The sequence below is a fragment of the Abrus precatorius genome, unplaced genomic scaffold (assembly GCF_003935025.1).
Source record: "Abrus precatorius isolate BTA unplaced genomic scaffold, Abrus_2018 Scaffold2, whole genome shotgun sequence".
NCBI lineage: Eukaryota > Viridiplantae > Streptophyta > Magnoliopsida > Fabales > Fabaceae > Abrus > Abrus precatorius.
Window position 1 is genome coordinate 35,963,735 of NW_020874362.1, and position 22,905 is coordinate 35,986,639.

The following is a 22,905-nucleotide window of genomic DNA, read 5'->3' on the forward strand; positions in this document are numbered from 1 at the left end:
ATTTCTATTCCCTAACTTGAGCCAGTTAAACCTATAATGATGAAACCAATAGGTTTCTTCATGATTCATAATTACTTGATATTCCCTCTATAGGAAATTCATAAGATTTGAAAGGAAAGGATTATCACTATTTGCTAATTTACAAGAGATACCCCTAATTCTATTTAATATTCTCTTTTTCTTGTTAAAAATATTACTAAACACTTTTAAGTTCCAATCAGAGATGTTTTCTTGAAAAGAAGATATATTCTCAGTCCAAGTTCTAGAGGCAATCTAAGAATTCTTAACTTGATTAGGAAAATCACTATGTGTCAACCAAGGAGCCAGAAATTTAAAAGATTTATTAGTAGGAACATATCTGGTTCCATCTTTAATTCTTAACCATAACCGATGATGGTCATATTTAAGCAGAGGTAAATGAATAAGAGAGCTGTTAGGAAAAAAAAACCCTCCAGGAATCACTAACCACTACTCTATCAATTCTCTCCTTCAACTGTCCTTTATGCCAAGTAAAAAGGTTCCTTTTAAAACTGAAATCTTGTAAACCACAGGTATCAAGACAGTTAGCAAATTGTTGGATTAATTTCATATTAGCTAGTCTTCCCCCAACTTTCTCATTTTCATAAAGGATTGAATTAAAATCCCCAGCTACACACCAAGGTTTATCAATATTTATACTAAATTTCAGACAAAAGATTCCAATAATTAGCTCTCAGCCCTTCATGAGGGCTAGCATACAGGACAGACAAAATCTAATCCCAATTTTCCATACAAGCATTAAGGTGGAAAATATATTTATTTGTCTCTAAAACCTTAACTTTCACTCTACTAGTATTCTAGCAGCACCAACTACCCCCAGAGAACCCCACAGCATCCACTCTCACTTCCCTATATAGATTGATTTTTTTAATAACCCTATCAACTTTATCAGAGCTTATTCTAGGTTCAAAAATAACAATAAAATCAAGATTGTGAAGTTTAATAAGACCATTCATCATTCTGTGGAAGGTTTTACTCCCAGTCCCTCTACAATTCCAAAAAAGACAATTCATATAACTAGTAATTATTATTATTATTATTATTATTAGCATCTTTAAGATGTTGGTCTATACATACCTTTTCATAAGATACCACACTAGAATCAGTAGACTCCTGATATTTATTTTTTGAATTATCAAGCTCCATCAACAAAGGCTTATCAGGTGGTTTATCAGTAGGCTTGTGTTCTAAAAGCCCTTGATTCCTACCCAAAAAATCATAATTAAAGCCCACCAGATCTTGGATAGAATGCCCTAAATTTGGGTCATTATTTATTATATTCTGAAAGTGTTTCATTAGTAAAAGAGTGTCCTGCACTTCATGATTATTAAGATTTTTTAAATTTATTTGATCAGACTGAGAGATAACTACAGTATCCTGAGAGCAAGAATTTTCATTCTCACTACTCCCTTTGCCAATATTAAGAGCAAAACTATTTTTATTAGTTTTCTTAACAAAATCACCAACCTTGGGTCCATTAGAAAGTTTAGAGCTTGGCCTGTGATTCACAGTGTTCTTAGAGTAACTTGTACTCCTATGCATAGAGTCAGACATTTTAGTCATGGGCATGCCTAAGTTTTCATTCTGATTTAAATTATCAAGAATTTCAAATCTAGAACCTAGGTGACTCTCTTTTTTCTTAGCTTGATTCATAGAAGACCCATTAGAAAGGGAAGGATTTAATTTCTTCCTGAAAGATTTCTTTGCCAACATCCAGGGACTAAACTATTCCTTTGCTTTCTCAGATATGTTATCATTATCTTGTATTATCATATCATTACCAGTTTTAGGACTACTAATTATTTGACTATCAATTTCCCCTGTGTCACTAAGTTTATGGCGCTCTGTCTCTAAAAATGTTTTAGTAGAATTAAGATTTTCACTACATTGCTCTTGTCTATGTCCATACTTACCACAGTGGAAATAGATAAGGTGTAACTCTTCATACTCTACATGAAATTCTTGACCAAGAACCTTAAATGCTGGTATCAACTTTTTCCTTAAGTCTATCTCTATATAGATCCTAGCAAATTTTCCTCTGGCTACTAAAGAGGTGTGGGGATCAATCTTCAGCATTGATCCCAAACAATTCCCTACCTGCCATAAGAATTTGTTATTGTAAAGTTCAAGGGGAAGGTCAGGAATTCTTACCCAAATCGCAATCTTCTTAAAGTCATAATTTTTAGTTTTAAACAAGGTCGCCATCTCTGTACAAGCAGATAGTGATCCAAAATTAACCAAGGCCCTTCAAAAAGAGCGTGTTTGTAATCTTCTATATTTTCAAACTTAATGAGAAAAAAATCATTATTTAAATCAAGAATTTTCAGAGATCCATGTTTACCCTAAATATTACTTAATTTTTGGTTTAAAAAATTGAAACTAATTGATTTTCCTAACAGCTTAACAATAAGGGTAAATTTTCAATAAGCACACCAATCCTCGTAATCCGCTAGGGGTATTTTTAATTCAGGGCACAGATCTTGAATTTTATCGTTAGTTTCAGTATCATTCACAACATCTGAAGCAATATTCAAATTATCTAACACTGTTTTAATAATTTTGTCATCATTTAAAACTAGATCCAGCTCGTTTGACTCTAAGACCTTATCTTTATAAGATGAAAGTGCAGAATAATAGGGTATAGAAAGCACCTGGAGCGATTTTGGAGCCATAGCAACTACCTCTTCTTGCATGCATAAACTCGACGCTTCCAATGACACCCCTTCGTTTGTTTTGACTTTTTTGGTGCCGCCTGAGCCCTCTTCTCTAGAAATGAAAAATGTGATTCTTGGAGTGTTTCGTGAATCTAAAAATGTATTTAGTGAAACATTATTTTAATATATATATATATGATTCATGTTATAAATTTAGTTGTGAAATTTATCAAAGTAAGATAAAAATATTTATTTTAATAAATTATATTTAAAATAAATTAAAAAGTTTATAAAATTATAAGTTTTTTTTTGGTAAACTTTTTTAGACATATATAGAAAAATTGAAAATATATTTTAATAATTTGTCCCACTGGTGTCAGAACATGGCAACATTGATGATTACTTTATTTAATATTCGTTTCACGTTGATATGTCTCCAATCTGTCAAAAATAGTAGATCGATGTTCCACCTAGAAACGGGTTCATTAAACAGAAACCGTTAGATATAATGATGATTAAATCAATGGTGTCGATGAGTTATTAATTACCTCTGTCAATCGGTTAACTATATCTATTTTAAATTTTACAAAATAGTCAAAATATAACACTATAATTTACTCTCATGATTCAGAAATGGACTCGTAAATGGTACATGAGTTGAGTTATCACGTAATATCACTTAATTAACTTTGTAAAATAAACGCTTACAAAAATAAATAAATATTTTAAATAAATAAAATATCAAATTTTTTTACTAAAATTTCAACAATTTCTTTTCTACAATTTTAATACATATACATATATATATATATATATATATATATATATATATATATATATAAATACAGAAGCTGTTATAGTAATAAAAGGATTCTAAAAGAGAATTTTATTAGAATGAACCACAATTATCGTTAGCCTACAATTTAAATATCAAATCATATTTTAAAAATAAATAAATAAAGTGAGTTTGATGTAAATTAAATAAAAAATTTAAATTGAATGTAAAAATTTTTAAATTTACACTAACATAAAAAAATTTTACATTATATTTCATTAAGTGTAAGTTAAATAAAAGATTTAAACAGAGTGTAAAAGTTTTTATATCTCTACTAATATAAAAAAATCATTATAAATATATATCTTGTAATATAATAACATAATTATATCAGTTGGATCATTTGAATTCATCTTTACTCACTTTTGTGTGACCTTAATCCTTGAAAAAGACTAACTATTGATCACAATAATTTCCCTGGCTTCTTACTTATTTAATAATGATAGTCCATTATCAAGTGACATCAGATACCCATGAAGAATTTCCCTGGCTTCTTTAAAAGTTTGCAGAATTGCACACACCAAATTCTGGTGGTACTGGGTAAACGCAAAACGTGTGTTAATAAAAGATAAAATAATTTAGCTAGACAGCATTTTTAATGTTTGTATTAATTTGTAATCCGAAAGATTTCTCTATTTATACCCCGATGTATATAACTGAGCTTTCATACTCAATGATAGTGAAAGTGAAACGACTTTGTTGAGCTTTTAGTGTTCTTGAATCAAGTGAATCAAGCCAAGTTGGAATAAGCCAGACTGTTATAGAATATTTCTGGTGTGAAAAAAAGAGGAAAATTCACCCACTTTGAGCAACTTAATTAAGAAATAAAAGTTAAGAGCATCTGGTTCTTGCTGCTATCATTGTGAGAATAAGGATCAGAACCAAATATTTTCTTGGACGCAAATGAGATACGCCAGTCACAGCACATTTTCTGATTTTTGACACATTTTTCAGTTTCTCTCATTCTCTTTTTAAAAATTCACTGGCGTGGGGTTCTCCTTCGTTGGAGAATTGATTAACCTTAACAAAGACTTGTTAAAAGTAAGCATCTGGAATGGCATCCCCCCAATTTTCCATCATGGATTGGATTCTATATTTGTCTCTCTCTTTTTTAGAAATAAAAAAATAAAAAAAAATAACACGCTTTTTTGGGCCCCTCACTTTCTCATTATCAATTATGTAACATTACACAATTTTCAACCATTGGAAAAGATTACTTAATGTCAAGGTAAGTGCATGAAAGCTGAGAGCCTAGTCTGAATTTCCCTTGATGTTCATTTCTGTGTTTGTGTGTGTCTACGAGTCTGCATTATATATATCTTGATGCTTCCTGCATATTGGCCTGTAGGGAAAATTAGACTGCAAAACAATGGAAGATACATCTAAAAGAGGAAGGTACAAAAAAAGTGTTTTATCTTCCACAACCTCTTCTATGCATGGTTGCTATACTTGCAAAAAGATATGTGGCTCTCAGTCAAATGGGGTAGCAAAAGTTACCTTCAGAGATTGCAAAGAAGAGAGTCACAGTCTATTGCCCTCCAAAACAAACTCATGCTGCTGTTGTGTGTGCCTTAATGTTAGTAATTCAACTTTGGGACATGGGAGATCAAAGGAAGCCTGTGGAATATGTCGTCCAGTGAGGAAAATTGGAGCCAAATTGTTCAAACTTGGTCATGTGGACAGTTCCAACATAAAAGATAATTTGCTGAGTTGGTCATTAGATCCTCCAATGCCCTCTTCCTCAGCCTTGCCTAGAACTCGAAGACATAATAAACGTGCGGTTCTATGTGGAGTTTCTTACAGAAGATGGAAATTCAGGCTCAAGGGAACCATTAATGATATTAGTAACATGAGAGAACTGCTGATTAAGAATTTCAAATTCCCAAACGAGTGCATACGAGTCCTCACAGGTATCTCTTGAAAAGGAAATTTATAGTATTATAATTGATTATCTGTTTCTCGATCATTTGGATTTTTGGCTTATTATTTATTACTCATATATCTTGTGTGTCTGAATGCTTAATGAAATACAATTGAAAGCTCAAAAATACAGTAATTTGGTGGACCACTTGGACTAAAATATTTCTTAGACCTTTTTTACGTATGAAAATTCAGATAACTATTATGTTGAAAGCTTTGTTGATATGTATGCAATTATTATTGTTATCTTCATCATCATGATTGTACTACTTCAACTAAGCTGTTAAAAGTATCTCATATCTGCTTTCAGTAACATATTCAACTTCTCCAGGGTGCTACAAATTAATTAATCTCATTTCAAAACTAAAATGAATTGCAGAACAAGAGCAGAATGCTAATTTAATACCAACGAAACACAACATATTGGAGTCCCTAAGGTGGCTTGTGAAGGACTGTCAAGCAGGAGACTCGTTGGTCTTTTACTTCACTGGACACGGTTTGCAACAACCAGATTTCAAAGAAGATGAAATTGATGGGTTTGATGAGACACTTTGTCCTGTTGATTTTATGAAAGAAGGAATGATCATTGACAATGACATAAATTCTACCATTGTTTGGCCACTCAAGAAAGGTGTCACACTTCATGCTATTGTTGATGCTTGTCATAGTGGAACCATTCTTGATCTTTTGTATGTTTATAGACATGAAAGGTAAGTGCACTTTTATGGTTTTCCATGCTATTTGATTTTATATTTGTTTGCATTCCCACCTTATACCACATCCCCTAAAGGTCACAAACAATTTAAATTTGTCTATTGTATGCTTGCAGTGGCATGTGGGAGGATAACAAGCCCCCCTCAAAAGAACCTATCAGAAAACATACAAGTGGTGGATTGGCGATTAGTCTTAGTGCTTGTGAAGATAGTCAGACAGCCGCTGATAGCGCAGTAAGAATTTGGGTGTTTGTACTTGACAATGCAAGAAAAATTTTATTCCTTCTGCATTATATACTCCACTTTGTAATTTGTTTCAACGAAAATAAAAACATTGAGAGAAAAGACAACGTAAATAACAATGTATTTCTTTATTTGATTAAAAAAATGATTTTTAGAAACAAGTTTTAGTACTACTTTTAATTTTAGAAAACATTTTAATGCTGCTTTTTATTTTCTTTAATTAGAAAATGTCGCTTTATTTTTTAGTTTATTTCTTATTTTTAAATATTTATATATAAAGTAAAAATATAATTTATTATTATTTTAACTAGTTTTTTTTATACAACTCTTTGAAAATAAAAGTAGGATGATATTTTTATAATTAAAAGTGAAAACAAAACAATTCTTAAAACTAAAGCGACCCCTAAATTTTTCTCTCCCCTCACTTTTTAATCCAAACATTAGTGAATATTTTTTTCTCCCAATTTTACCAGTTTTAAACTAAAAGTTGGAAAAATTAAAAATCTATTACATAAGGAAAGATAACTGTAATAGAATAGGTATCAAAATTTGATGAGACTGCTATATAGTTCAACATATAGATACTTGTTTACCTCATGGTGGGTTTTGACCAACCGACGTAGGTTTTTGGTGGAAAGGGAATGAATGGTGTTCTGACTTATCTTTTCACAAAAACAGTCAGAGAATACCCTGAAATAACTTATGGGCGTCTCCTAGAAAAGTTGCATGACGACATTAAAAAGCTTAACCGAAGCAGATGCAATAACCGCATATTGCAGCATATCTTCAATCGTAAAATTGCACAGGTTGGATTCCATCATCATTTATTGTTACTATTTTTGCAAGTAACAACATCTTTGATAGTCTTTGAAGGTCAAGCTTGTATAAGTTTGAGTGAATTTGATTCTTTCAATGAATGAGAATCTCCTAGAAAAGTTCTCGTGCATGAACATGAATCAGCTCGGAACTATGAGAGTGAATAATTGCTGTGAACTGTTTAGATTGTTTAAAATTAGTATTTTCTTTTTTTTTTAATTTCTGAGAAAAGCCTATGTTTACCATTTCTTACCGCATGTATTTAGTCCCCAAAATTCAACTATTTGTGACTTGCGAGGAGTTAAATGTTACCTACACGAGGCTGCATATCAAACACATATCACTTAATTTTTTTTCTCATTAATTGTCAATGTGATTTATTATATCCCCTAATCCAATTATTTTTATACAACATCCTATATTAGCAGTTCGTGATATATAGTTTTCATGATCAAACTGAATACACATTGCAGGAACCTCTTTTATCGTCATCAGAGAAATTTGATGTTTCTACGACAAAATTCATATTGTGAGGAAGTAAGTTGGAAAAGAATACCGCGATGAGTAAATTGGTTGCAAGGAATTGCGTATCTCTGCCTAATATTTTTTCTGATGACTGGAATTAGACAGAACGGCACTTGTAAAATGTTTTTCATTAATCTGAATCAATTGATGTATTTGTATTTAATTTCAAGCGCAGCACCAATGATTGTGGTATTGCAGAATTACAGGATTTTGCTTTCAGTAATTGTGGCCACTACTGGTGATAATGAATGAACCGACACGAGAGATGATAATACTCATGTTCTAGGATGTGCATTTATGGGTTGATTGTGCATCACCCTTTCGAAAGACCTTCTTGTGAAGTGAGGCTTTCTTGGGCAGCTACGAGTTCCCACCTATGAACATAAATACTCGATAATAGCGTTGAAAATATATATCCTCGGCAATATTACTATTGTCTAAAAAGCCATCTTATTTTCAAAACTTATCTAATTATAGTATACGTGCGAATTATGATTAAAAAAGTCGTCATTAGCCTATGGACATAAAATATTAGACGTCAGAATAATTTCTGTTAATATATAATCTTTGTTAACAAAACCTAAACAAATTTTATGATGAAATTTGATTAATCAAATCAAATAGTGACTTTATCGCACACATTAAAAAATAGACTGCTCTTTACTTCGGCTTGGTTATCGATTCTCGTGCAATTCCTTGGTTTGTCTACACTGTCATTAATTTGAAATGAATACGTTGTGACCTAGAAGTAGAAACTGAAATCAAGGTAGGGTTTTTGAATTGGAATAACGGAGAAGAGCATTGCTCTTGAAAAATCCCCCGGGAATATATATCTAATGAAAATAGTTCTCGTTATATTGTTATACTTTCAGATTTAATATTTCTATAAGGCTAGCTCCATTTGGGTATATTTTATTTCCTAGAAATTGAGCACCCTCGTGAGCAAAGGAGTTGCAGCTCCTCACATGTATATGTAGGTTCCAACAAGTTTTTTGTACAGTTGAAGTACCGTTGATAGTTTTTAGTGTGGGTGAGATGAGTAAGATAGTTGAAATGTGTTAGTAGGAATAGTTGAAAATAGTAGTTGAAGAAGTTTTAGTAAAAGACTGAAGATATGGAGAATTGATGTCTTGATTATTTCTTCTTCATTGCATTTACAATGAGGTAGCATGCCTATTTATAGGCATCATCCATCATTTGGTTCAATATACTAGAGTTATCTAGAAACTTGAAGATTTACAATATTCTAGAACTTTCTCTAGAAGCATCTACATACTAGAAGATACAATTAGTTTTTCCTAGATTGTTCTTAGTATTTTTTCTAGACTATTCTAGAAATTTGTATCAATTTCTAATACTCCTCCTTGATGCAAATTTCTGTAACTCCAAGCTTCGTGCGTAGCTGTTCAAATTTTGGTCTTGGTAGTGCTTTAGTAAAAATGTCTGCAATTTGATCTTCAATTGTGCAATACTCGAGCTTGATTTCTTTAGTTCCTTCTACTTCCCTGATAAAGTGATATTTGATTGCTATGTGTTTTGTTCTACTATGATGCACTGGATTCTTTGTCATTGCTATAGCTGATTTGTTGTCGCGGTAGATTGTAGTAGGCTCATTTTATTTTTCTCCCATTTCTTCAAGTATTCTTCGTAACCATATTGCTTGACTTGTAGTCTCAGCAGCTGCTACATATTCTGCTTCTGCTGTTGATTGTGCAACTGTTGCTTGCTTCCTTGAAGCCCATGAGATTGTTCCTGATCTTAGTGAAAAGGCATAACCAGATGTGCTTTTCATGTCGTCGATCGATCCTGCCCAATCACTGTCAGTGTAGCCAAGTAGCTTTGAGTTGCTCATAGTTTGGTACCATATACCATACTCTTTTGTGCCTTGTAGATATCTTAGAATTCTTTTTGCTGTTCCAAAATGAATTTGGCTTGGACTTTGCATGAATCTTGAAAGAAGACTTACAGCATACATTATGTCTGGTCGTGTGACTGTGAGATATAGTAAGCTTCCAATCAAACTTCTGTAACGTGATGCATCAGCTTCTGGTGCTCCATCATTTTTCTTCAATTTCTCATTTGTCACCAATGGAGTGCTAACCGTCTTACATCCATTCATCTTAAATTTCTTGAGTAATGCTTCAATATATTTCTTTTGTGAGATAAATATTTCTTCTTTCTTTTGTTTTACCTCTACTCCGAGAAAGTAGTTCATCAAGCCAAGGTCTGTCATTTCGAAGGTCTTCATCATATCTTCTTTAAACTTAGCTATCATCTCCATATTGTTCTCTGTGCAGATAAGATCATCTACATATAAGGAGACAATGAGTATGTCATACTGACCTTGGATCTTGGTGTATAAGGTTGTCTCACTTTTGCTCCTCCTGAATCCTTAATCTGTAAAGTATTGATCGATTTTACTGTACCATGCTTGTGGAGCTTGCTTCAATCCATAGAGAGCTTTTTTCAGTCTTAGTACTTTGCCTTCATTACCTTTGCTGACGAAGCCTTGCGGTTGCTCCACATAAATCTCTTCTTGAAGAATGCCATTGAGAAAGGCAGATTTTACATCTAGTGGGTAAATGTTCCATCCTTTTTGTGCAGTAAGAGCAATTAAAGTTCTTATAGTATCCAGGCGAGCAACTTGAGCAAATTTCTCGTTGTAATCAACTCCAGGTTGTTATGAGTATCCTTTAGCTACCAGCCTTGCCTTGTACTTTTGTATGGTGCCATCGGGATTAAGCTTGGTCTTATAGACCCATTTTACCCCAATGATATCTTTATCTATGGGGCAATCTACTAGCTCCTATGTGTTATTTTTCTCAATCATTTTTATCTCTTCTTCCATTGCCTTGACCCATACTTCTTGTTTTGACGCTGCTTCAAAGCTCTCAGGTTCAGTTATGGCCATGTTACAGGTCTCGTATATATCTACCAAAGATCTAACTCGTTTTGGAGTAGACTCTGGTGAGGAATGTTGTTGTTGTGAAGGTGAAAAATTCTCACCTGAGACTTCTTCAATTTCTAGAGGTTGCTGAATTGGTATGGAAACATTTTTCTGAACCTTTTCATCTTTCCAATTCTAAGCAGCATTTTCATTAACTTCAACATCTCGACTAATGGTGAGCTTCTTGGTTTGCAAGTTGTAGACTCGATATCCTTTTAACTGTGTGCTATATCCCAAGAAGATACCTCGTACGGTTTTGTCTTCTAGTTTGTGTCTCTTCTCTTCTGAAATGTGTATGTAGCAAATTGATCCGAAAACCCTTAGATGTTTTGCTGATGGTTTTTGCCTACTCCAAGCTTCAATTGGAGTTTTATCTTGGACAGCCTTAGTTGGGCATCTGTTAAGTATGTAGACAGCAGTATAAACTGCTTCAGCCCAGAAAGTATTTGACAATTCTTTCTCCTTCAGCATGGATCTAGCCATCTCCATTACCGTGCGGTTTTTTTTTCTCAGTTACTCCATTTTGTTGTGGAGTATATGCGACAGTAAGTTGTCATTGAATGTCTTCATCCTCACAAAATTTATCAAACTCTTGAGATGTATACTCTTTGCCATGATCACTTCTTAATACTTTTATTTGTTTACCACTTTGCTTCTCGACAAGGGCCTTATACTTCTTAAATATTCTAAAGACTTCTGACTTTGCTTTGATGAAGTAGACCCAAGTCATTCTAGAAAAATCATCGATGAAAATGATAAAATACCTATTGTTATGAAGTGATGGTGTTCGCATTGGGCCACAAATATCTGTATGAATAAGCTCCAATAAGTCTTTTGCTCTCCACGCTTTTCCAGTAGAAAATGGCAGTCGATGTTGCTTGCCAAGGAGACATCCTTCACAGGCTTCATTATTTTCTTCAAGACATGGAAGATCCTTCATCATATTCTTTTGATGTAGAAGTTTTAAGGCATGGGTATTGAAGTGGCCAAATCTTCGATGCCAAAGTCGTAAAGTATCAACTTCTGTTTTCATGACAATATTAGCGCCTTGTTGCAAGCTTATTGGAAAACTTCGATTTCTTTTCTCCATCTTTACTTGGCTAATCTCTTGCTTTTTGCTGTCATATATCTTACATGTGTCCCCTTTGAAGTGAAGAGAATAACCTTCATCATTTGGCCAATACTCAAGAGATTTTCCTTGAGGTTGGGGACTAGTAAGACATCAGTAATAAGTTTCATACCTTTCTTTGTCTCCACCATAACAGTGCCTTTGCCTTTTGACTCAGCGATAGTACCGTTCCCCATTCGAACTTTCACTTTGATGGATTCGTCGATATCCTTGAAGATGTTTATATCTTTGGCCATGTGATTGCTGCAACCGCTATCCAAGTACCAATTTTCACTCGTTTCAGTACTGGGATCTTGGGTAGCATAGAAAAAATATGGTTCTCGATCATCCTCTTCAGCGAAATTTGCTTGATACTTGTTTTTGTTGCGACAATACTTTTCCACATGTTCAAATTTCTTACAGTGTCGACATTGTGGTTTTTCATGATACCAACATTTTTCTTCAGCATGATTTGTCCTTTTACAAATACCACGTGGAGGGTATTTATCTTGATTGTTTCTAGAGAAATTTCTAGAATTCTCTTTGTTTCTAGAAGTTTCTCCATTATTCTTTCTTGCTTCATTCCCTTTATTCTGAGACCGTAATTTGAGCTTTGATTGAAAGACATTTTCTATTGAGTCCTCATCATGCCTTTTCAACCTTTGCTCATAAGCTTCAAGGGACCCTACCAACTCTGTCACTGATAGAGTAGATAGGTCTTTTGTTTGCTCAATAGTAGTGACAATTGGATCATACTTACGGGGAACTGTGATCAGTAATTTCTCAACAACCTTTTTGTCAAGAATATTTTCCCCATAAGCTCTCATTTGGTTAACCATTTCTTTTATTTTGGAATAGTAATCCTTGACGGGTCTCAGACTCTTTCATTTTTAATAATTCAAATTCTCGCCGTAGAGTTTGGAGTTTTATAGCGCGTACCTTTTCACTTCCTTCAAACTCCTCCTGCAGCGTACTCCATGCTTCTTTGACTGTTGTAGCACCCATTATTCTTGGAAAAATTGCATCAGTCACAGCTTGTTGTAGAGTAAACAAGGCCTTTGAATCCTTTTGTTTATTCTCTTTCAATTCTTTTCTTTGAGCTGCAGTAAGGGATGATATGTCTGAGGGAGTAGTAAATCCTTCTTTCACAATATCCTACAAATCTTGGAACGTGAAATATGTTTTCATTTTTGTGCTCCAAAAATCATAATTTTCGCCATTAAAAATGGGGACGGAAAGAGATGATGGTTGAGTAGTGCTAGCCATGTGTTAGGAAATTTTTGGAAGTGGTTTATTTTAATTTTAAAATAGTATGGTAATATTTCTACGCCCAGTAGATGACCGAACGTAGCTTTGATGCCACTGATAGTTTTTAGTGTGGGTGAGATGAGTAAGATAGTTGAAATGTGTTAGTAGGAATAGTTGAAAATAGTAGTTGATGAAGTTTTAGTAAGAGACTCAAGAGATGGAGAATTGATGTCTTGATTATTTCTTCTTCATTGCATTTACAATGAGGTAGCATGCCTATTTATAGGCATCATCCACCATTTGGTTCAATATACTAGAGCTATCTAGAAACTTGAAAATTTACAATATTCTAGAACTTTCTCTAGAAGCATCTACATACTAGAAGATACAATTAATTTTTCCTAGATTGTTCTTAGTATTTTTTCTAGACTATTCTAGAAAATTGTATCAATTTCTAATAACCGTTTATACAATTAATCGTATTTTCTTTTCCAGTGCCTATAGGCCCATAAACACCTTTACAGCCAAGAATGTTCTTGATAGAATTCTTTGGTCCTGATTGAAATTACTATATAAGGCCCCAAATTGTATCGAATGTTCCTGTTTACGAGGATTCAGTTGGAAATAGGTAACCTTGTCTATCATTTTGGTTTCATTATGTACGAGAAGTAGATATGATGGAAAGATAGATATTTCAATCATTATGGTTTAGAGATATTGACAATCAAACTACAAAATCACCAGCTTAAATGTGATTTATATGGAGTTTGATAATCAATTTTATATATCTCAATGCCATAGTAATTGGAATCTCTTTGATATTCGTTTCTTATATAATTATAAAACCTGTGCCAAGGTTATGTCAAACAATTAAGGGAATAAAAAACTTTTGTTCCTTCCGAAGGAGTCACGTCCAAATCAATCCTTTATTACATATATCTTAAAATTTCAGATGAGCAAATATATTCTATCAAGAAAATTCACTACTCTTGGCTGTAAAGGAGGACCTCCTTATTTAAATCATGGGCTTCCCAGCACTGAAAACAAACACAACCATTGAAATTTCTTCCACTGTACAAAACTAGCAGGAATATGTTCGTATATATTCTTTTCTATGTACTTTCAAATTTTGCAACAAATTATATACGGCAGTAACTTGTGCATGTTAGAAAGCTAGATTTCATTGGTTCCTTAATATTCTTCACCCTATCAAAAATAATGTCCAACCGACAGAAAAACAAGCAAGTCAATATATTCACTCTCCACTAGAAAAAGTAATTAAATGGAATCCAATTCTGCATCTTACTCCCCAGATAGATAGCTGAAGCTGAATTTCATAGACACTTCTTAAGACTTTACCCTATTGTTTTTTGTGTGTTCATAATTTATAAAAAACTTTCATCCTTTCACAGGCCTTACCATTCTTCAATAGCTTCAAACAGAAAGGGAAACAATGGCAAGAAGACAAGAAAAATGTAATCACTGTGGAATAGTATTAGGGGTTCCACCAGAGGTCCATGTGTTTGAGTGTGCAGTGTGCCATGGCATCACCCATATTCGCCCCACAGGTCCATTGAGTCAAGCCTACAACTCCATTTATCACATTGCAGATCGTTTTAGAGGCTTCATAAATACTATAATGACAAGTTCAGTTAACACTTCTAGCAATCCGGGTTATTATGGTGCAACTCATTTTGGGTATCATCCTCAGCCTCAGTCACTAAGGCCATCATACCCCTTGATGCCTCCTCCTGCATATGGTTCAAAGCGGGCAGTGCTATGTGGAATATGCTACCACGGGAAGAGTTACAGACTTAAGGGCACCGTGAATGATGTAAAATGCATGAAATACTTTTTGATTAAGCAGTTTGGGTTTCCTAGTGACTCCATCCTTATGCTCACAGGTATTCTCATTTTATTAACCATGATATTTTTTCTTATGAGAAAAAATCCTTCACTATGATATTAACATTTCGAAACAAATATCTATAAATTTATTTGTGATATAATAAGAGCTAACAAATAATATATACAGGGTGGAGACGCGTAAAATAAAAAAATAAAATTAATGATATATTAATTACCGTCGATTTAAAATAAATTAAATTATAATGTACTTTAATTCAAATTATTGTTTAATACATTCTTATTTTGTTACTTTATATATTCTTTCGGGCTTTTAAAGAGTAGTGAAATCCAATAAAGAAAACATATAAAGGCCCATGTAATGTAAGATCTCATGTCTGAACACTTGGAACCTACGCACAGATGATAGGGAGGAAAGAAACCCACTGAGAATCCCAACAAAACATAACATTCAAATGGCCTTGAGGTGGCTGATTGAGGGTAGCAGGTCAGGGGACTCATTGGTGTTCCACTTCTCAGGACATGGCACACGAGAAATGAAAGTGGACGAGGTTGATGGGTTTGATGAAGCAATATGTCCTGTTGATTATGAACACCAGGGGAAAATACTTGGTGATGAGATTAACGCTGAAATTGTTAGGCCACTACCCCATGGTGCTAAACTTCATGCCATTATTGATGCATGTCATAGTGGGACTGTTCTTGATTTACAATTTGTGTGCAACATGAACAGGTCAGTTTAGGAATAATGCATGCTTTCTGAACATCTCTTGCGCCTACTCTTTTGGTGAATTGAATATGTTGTTTCAGGGAAGGGTATTACAGATGGGAGGATCATAAACTCCCTCGAGCTTATAATAATGTTACAAGAGGTCTAGCAATTTGTATTTCAGCTTGTGATGTTGATCAAATCTCCGTAGATACCTCTGTATGTAAATTTTTTTTTCATGATTTTGTTAATACTAATTATATTTTACTGGCGATTTTAAGTATTTAAAATAAAATATTTATCATAGTTTTATATTTTTAATAAAAATTAACTAAATTTAGTAGCTTAAATTTAATATTAAGAATTATGGTAAACATTTTGTTTTTTCTTAATTATAACTGTTTTGTTTTGAGTAAAGATTGACGAGTTTATGTGGGTTGGTTTGATAAGGCTTTAAGTGGCAAAGCAGTTACTGGTGCCTTGACTTATAGTTTCATACAAAGTGTGCAAAATGAACCTGAAGTGAGTTATGGTCGTTTGCTCAGCGTGATGCGTTCCACCATCCGTGGGACAAAAACAGGCATAGTTGTTCTAAATGGTCCAGTTGTTTCGCTGTTAAATAGACTTCTTGGTCTGGACATAAAACAGGTCTGCATTACTCTTTCTCTTTCACACTCACACATTAATATAAAATATCCAAACTCATAAGCTTCATATTGGATTTAGAGTACTAAATTACCCTAGAGTATGAAGTTGGTACTAAATGGTTGGATTTGGATTTGCAGGAGCCACAACTCTCGTCTTCGGAGATCTTTGACATTTATAGAAAACGGTTTGTTCTATGATATGGTAAATTCTTAGAAAAAAAATTGATTTTTGAACATGGGAAATGGCTACTTAACATGCAAATGTAACTCAGCTTTGTTTTTATACTTCTTCAAATTTGATCATCGCTGTCTATTTTAACCATTGAAATTCGGGCTACACATAACCATAGTCAATTTTCATCAATATATACGTTACGTTTGCATGCTGCATGCTTACGTTCAATGACAGTTAAAAACATTAACATTTAACAACGTCCTGTTGTTGGTAACTTTAGAAATGTTCCTAAAGAGCGTCATATTTAATTTCATAGATATTTGCGTCTTTCTAATTGAGATACAAATTAAAACCCCGAGAAGGTGCTGTGAGTATGAACATTTGACGTCGTTTGTAAAAGATCAAGAAAAAGTTCAATGTGCAAGTATTATTCTACTAAGAGATTAAGATATAGTAAAGGAAATGTTTCATTAATTTTAGTAAAATCTTCATTTTATATTTAGCTTTACGCACCAAAGAATATTGAGCTGCTCTTGGTTAAACAATTAACTGCGCGACGAATATAAGTGAGAGTTTATCTTCTTCTATGGTAGTCCGCCATTGGTGAAAAATATTTAAAAAGTGATAAAAAAAAAGATAAATTGCTTCAGTAACACGTTTTTGCTGCACTATTCTAAAATACATTAACATAAGGCAATTGATATCAATTAAAAAAAATAATTTTTTATTTTATGTTTATGTTATAAAATAGTAAAATAATCATTACGAGAATGTGAGAAAAAAAAATAACAAAACTCTTAAAAAATATATATTTAAAAAAGTTGGGAAAGACATTAAAAGTAGTAAAAGAAACATTTAATACTTATAATTTTTAGACACTTGTTTTCTTTAAACTAGTGTTTTTTTTTTCTTTTTTTGTTCCGTTCAGTGCTTTTTCTCTCTAGACTTACAATGCGTACGAACTTATATATACAACTTGTGAATGAAAAAATAAGCTATGATTACAAAGATTTCTATGTGAAGTATCTTAACATCAGTATCTCATTCTCTAATTTTCCAAGTAAAGTGTACTAATTCAAATAAAAATGAAATGAGGTAATCCTCCTTCCCATGTTCACAATTTTGATTCTATTTGTTATCCTCGTTACACTACTATAAGTCTAAAAGATTTTGTTTATTTCTTTTGCAATTGCAATCGTGATGAGGTAAATGTTGTAGGTTTTATATGTGTATGTGTAGTAGGGAAAGCTAAAATAGGAAGCCCAAAATATTTGATGACTAAATGCCCAATCAATAACAAAACTATTTCCATCGCTCTTGGCCCCCACTTTAGGACAGTACCCCAACGCATCTACATTTATTGAATTGATTCCCAATGACAACATTTTGTAGTTTTATTAATTAATACATATATAAAGAAAAGAATCAAATTTTATCAGGTTAAATTATATTCACTCTTATATGGTTAATAATTTAATATAAAAAATATCTATCAATATAATCATTGAATTATAATTCTATATTACTTAAATTATTTGTGTTAAATTTTATTAAAATTGGATATTTATAAGATTATTGTTATTAAATGATCTTTATTTTTATAAAATTTTAAAAAATATATTAAATTAATTTTGATATATGTAATTAAACTATTTAATTTAATAATTAATTTTATTATTAAAAAACTATTAAATGATATAAAAATGAAGGTAAGTAGAATTGATTTTGTTCATTAAACTCGACTCGGGCATGTTCCATGGATTGAGGTACTATTGCCATCTCAATTTATTTAATGTTGAATTGCAGTTGTTGGCAATGTACAATTTCACTTAAAAGACTCCAGTCAAGTTGTCCTAAGTACTATGCTCATATCAAACTTCTCAAACAACCCAAAATGATCACAATGTTGAAAATTCTTTTGTTAGTCGAGAAGCAGAAAAAGTAGAGGACAACTATGAAAGAATCACCAGCACCAGCTGCCATGTGTAATGTTTTTCTTGTGGCTTCTTGGCACTTGGAACACAGGGCATCATCACTAGGGGCGCTATTTCAGTGAAGATGATGATTCTTGCTGCATTTAAATTGTAGTATAACAGAACCATACCCAGGATACTCTTGAGGGCTAGTTTTAGACCTGCCATATTTTATATGAAGAACTGAATACATACTCATTATAGTTGGCACTGAAAGCAAAATGGATATGTTATGAAGGGTGATGCCATATCTTACATAGTAGATTGAATGTGTTCCATGCTGAGTTAATTGAACGTAAATCTCATTTGTTGTAACAAAAAGAATGTAAAATTATTTTAAATTTATTTGAAGGTAAATCAATCTCTATATTTTTTTATGCTTTCCAGATATTAATCAATAGAGCATAACAGTTAAGACTTATCCTTATATATTGATCTTGGTTGGATGTTTGTTCAACAGTAAATTCTAGAAATAGTTACTACTACAATGCAACACATTCACAATGAGATTACGTGCACTTTTTTAAAGCTAAAAATAATCCTCACCCTTAATTTAATTTAACCGTTACTTTAATAGACCAGTATTCTTATATGATGCATTTCCTGCATGGGAGCGTCTTATAAGGTAGAGTCAGTAAATTAAAAAGTAGTGTTTTTTACAAATTTAACTTTTCATGCAGGACTATAGTCGTAATCTCAACATATTGGTTACTCAATGCATGATACCACAGATTCACAGATACTCAAAATTTTATTCATTCAATTTTTCACTATACAATACATAATTCATGCTATGCTTTTTATATAGCTAAACTAAATGATTAAAATAATACATAAAATTATATAGCTTAATTCCTTAGTATTCATGATAAAAATTTAAGTTTGACAAGAAACTTAGCTATTCAAAATTCAATTTGAAATTAAAACACTTACTAATTAGTGCCATAATATTTGACCATCTCTTATCTCCTAAGATTTTTATGAATCTTCACATGTCAAGTTTTAGTGTCCAACTTGAATTTCTTAACTTTATAATTATTTGATAGGTAATGTTGAATTTTCATAAACTTGGTTTATTTTCTAACAATGCAGGTACAGCTCACCGTCAATAGCGGTTCATCACATATTCTTCTTCGCACTTTAAAGAAGGAGCTTTATTAACACATTTCCAGAACTATTAAGACTCGCAGGGAATTGAAAACAAAAGACACAACCAACAGATAATGCAATAACTCAAACATAATAAAAATGGAAAAGAACAGAAACATATAAATAATACATGTGCACTTAACTTGTCCGAGGTGGAAAAATCCTAGCCTAGGCATTTTCGATATGCCTAAGGTTGTCCATCTCCTGCTTGAATTTGGGCATGGCAAGACGAGGCAAGGATGTGTAAACCCTCGCTCCTCCATTCATTGAAGGATCCAAATTAGTTGGAGACAAGATGGAACACAAACCCAAAGCTCCATACATGTCACAAGGAACTGGCATGTTATTCACTGGCTTCTCCTTCCACCCAAAATCAACCTTTTCGAAGAAACCCAAATGTCTCCAATCTGTCACCACCGTTACAGCCCCACTCTCATAATCATGTTTCATCGATTTCGTTTCCATAGTATTGATCGAGTGTCTGATATAATCGTTGGTAAAAGCATTCCTTATGCTCTCTCTCACCAGCTTCACAACCTCTAACAGCGGTTTCTCATTTAGCTCCCTCACTGTTTGCACAACATATGACTGCACAAGGCTATTCCCATAATACCCCTCAGGCAAAGGATCAAGTAAGTGCGGTTTCACACTAACTACGATAATTAGCATAGTTTTCCTATCGTAGCTTAGTTTCAAGGCTCTTGCTCTTGCCCTCCAAATGTACGCAGTGAGGGACTCAAAAGTGGTAAACCCTTTCGCTGTCATCTTAGTAATTACTTCGCTGTTTATCTTCAAACTCGTCTTAAGTCTATTTATGCTGTCACCGTCTATCTTGGAGCATTCGTGTGAAAAATCCATGGTTGGCATAAACGGTGAAACGGCAATAGAGCCCTCGTCGCTTACTGGGCTTTGCATCGGTTCACTGGTTATTGTGCCTACTAGTCTCTCTCTTTCCCACACAGGTTTCAGAGAAGGCTCGGTTTTTCCACTTGCAAGTTCAGCCACGGCTCGTAAGAACTGAGCCATCCCACTCCCATCAACAATGGCATGTGAAGAACCAATAACAATTGCAAAACCCCCACATAGAAATTTCGTCATCATTAAAACCAAAGGGTATTGATTACCAAATTCATCGTGAGAAGGAAAATCAAGCGATAAGTTTTTTCCAATTTCAACATCATTGTCGTCTAGGTAATTAAGAGATGAGAGGTCGCAGTGACAAATAGCTTCTATGAATGGAACTCCATCGGAGGTGCAATGGACTCTGAGCTTTCCATCAGCGTGTCTTACTAGCTTTCCTGCAAAAGGGTAATAGTAAAACAGAGCCTTTGAGAGGGCCTCTTTGATCACACGTGCAGGTTCAAGTTTGGAACTGTGATTTATGGATCTATATAAATGGATGCTTTGGGTGAAGAAATTGGGGGAGAGAAAATTGTCGATGGTAGAGAGTGAAAGAATGGTGGTAGGAGTGGGTTTTGAAGGTTTGATGAATTTAACATCCTTTTCAATGGTGAGGTTTGCATTCTCGTATCCCATGGAAGAAACAGGGGATACAAATGCGAGTTTCTCTTACCCGCACAGAAGCAATAGAGAGGAGAGGAAGTGTTCTTTATCTCTTGCAATTCTTTTCAATTGACACGTTATTCCTTCTTCCTTCTTCCCAGCAAACCTACTTATAGGCAAATATGTGCGATATATATACACTACTATATCTTTTTCATGTTAGGTTGAAATTAAATATACATTATTTATTTATTGTCACTATATATATTTTGTGATGGGTGTTTTTAATATGCGTGCATATGATATTACATTTATATATGATGTCAATTTTTACAATACTTAACTAAATTATAAATTAGTTTATTTTATCTCATACTTTCTTAATTTATTTCTTTTTTATTATTATTAAACTCTTTCTATATTTTTTATATTACTCGATTCTTGTGCAATGTTACATTTTTACGTCACTTTATTTTTATAAGAAAATATCTCAGTAAAAAACTATATAAAGAGATTAAAAAAAATTATAAAACTATAAAAGGTAAATTGCAATTACTCTGAGTTTAGGTTTTTAATAGCATTGAAAGTTGAGTGAATTAGGACTCCCTAACTTTTGGGCCACTCATTGAATAATCAATGGTATTCTGTTGAGTTTTCTTCCTGCATGAATCATGATCAACATTATACAATAAAATAAAATAACGAACTTATGATAAAACATGGAGAGAAATTAGGTCTAATAGCGTGTGAAGAACAAAAACTGTGTAGTCTTTTCATTTCTTCCCAAGGACGGATCCACGTTCAATAATTAATCAATATCCCGCAAGAACTTTGACTTTTATTCATACTACGTGACTTGTACACTAAGTTAATCTTCTTTGTTTTTGTCGAAAGCTAATCTACATGGCCTTGCTACCATGAATTTATGGGGGTTGATTTTTCACCTCCTTTTTCTTTTTAGAGTGTAATAATCATTTTCTAAAATTTCTTGAATAAAAATCGTCTTCATCAGTGTTTATCTACTTGTAAACCCTAAACTTTTTTGAGAATAAGTAAATTAGGATTCTACACTTTAAAAATTCATTTTTAAAATTAGGTTTTCATACTTTTAAAAGTTAATTTATAAAATTATTAATATTTTTCATAAATAAGTTTCTAGATTAGGATTTTACACTTCTGAAAATAAGTTTTTTAAATTAATCATTTTAAATTTTATATTTTTACACTTCTTATAAATTAATTTTCAGAATTATTAATTACTTCTGAAAATAAGTTTATGAAATTAGGATTCTACATTTTCAAAAATAAGTTTATGAAACTCAATTAATTTTTAAATTTAAGTTTTCACACTTTCAGAAACTAATTTATAAAATCATTCACAATTTCTAAAAATAAGTTTATGTAATTAAGATTTTACACTTCAATTTTTTTTATATTTCTATAAATTGATTTATAAATTTATTAATTATTTTAAAATAAGTTTCCAAAATTAACAATTTTTACTTTCATATACATATTTCTATACAAGCTTCCATAATTTAATTTTTGGAAGCAAAATTTAGATATATTTTAAAACTTTAAATTTCACACTAAAATTAAAATTAAAAAAAAAACAAAACAAGATTTTTTTTATCATAAAAGATACTTTGAAAAAAAAATTATAAAAAAAAAACTAATAGGATGTGAAAGGAAGAAGGGGGGGGGGGGGGGTTGAAAAAACAACTCCTGAATTTATTCTAAGAAAATATGGGTAAAAGAAGAAAAGAAAGAGAATATGGGTCCAAATCTTAATCTTCTAATTATTCACTAAGTAGAGAAATCCTTGAAAAAAAAAA

General features: G+C 32.6%; 3 protein-coding genes across 3 annotated transcripts; 2 read left to right on the forward strand and 1 right to left on the reverse strand.

The window, feature by feature from the left end:
- The first annotated feature begins 4,897 nt into the window (after positions 1 to 4,897).
- On the forward strand, positions 4,898 to 7,753 carry LOC113860179 (metacaspase-1-like). The gene is made up of 6 exons (XM_027492855.1): positions 4,898 to 5,001; positions 5,050 to 5,438; positions 5,828 to 6,158; positions 6,278 to 6,395; positions 7,028 to 7,210; positions 7,694 to 7,753. Exons 1-6 carry the CDS (start codon positions 4,898 to 4,900, stop codon positions 7,751 to 7,753), a joined length of 1,185 nt encoding a protein of 394 aa, XP_027348656.1.
- A 6,748-nt stretch (positions 7,754 to 14,501) lies between these two features.
- On the forward strand, positions 14,502 to 16,468 carry LOC113859948 (metacaspase-3). The gene is made up of 5 exons (XM_027492599.1): positions 14,502 to 14,952; positions 15,317 to 15,647; positions 15,725 to 15,842; positions 16,074 to 16,271; positions 16,409 to 16,468. Exons 1-5 carry the CDS (start codon positions 14,502 to 14,504, stop codon positions 16,466 to 16,468), a joined length of 1,158 nt encoding a protein of 385 aa, XP_027348400.1.
- Positions 16,469 to 18,207: 1,739 nt separating this feature from the next.
- On the reverse strand, positions 18,208 to 21,205 carry LOC113858379 (spermidine coumaroyl-CoA acyltransferase-like). The gene has a single exon (XM_027491011.1). The coding sequence runs from the start codon at positions 21,101 to 21,103 to the stop codon at positions 19,736 to 19,738; it is 1,368 nt and encodes a 455-aa protein (XP_027346812.1). The 5' UTR covers positions 21,104 to 21,205; the 3' UTR covers positions 18,208 to 19,735.
- Between the last annotated feature and the right edge of the window lie 1,700 nt (positions 21,206 to 22,905).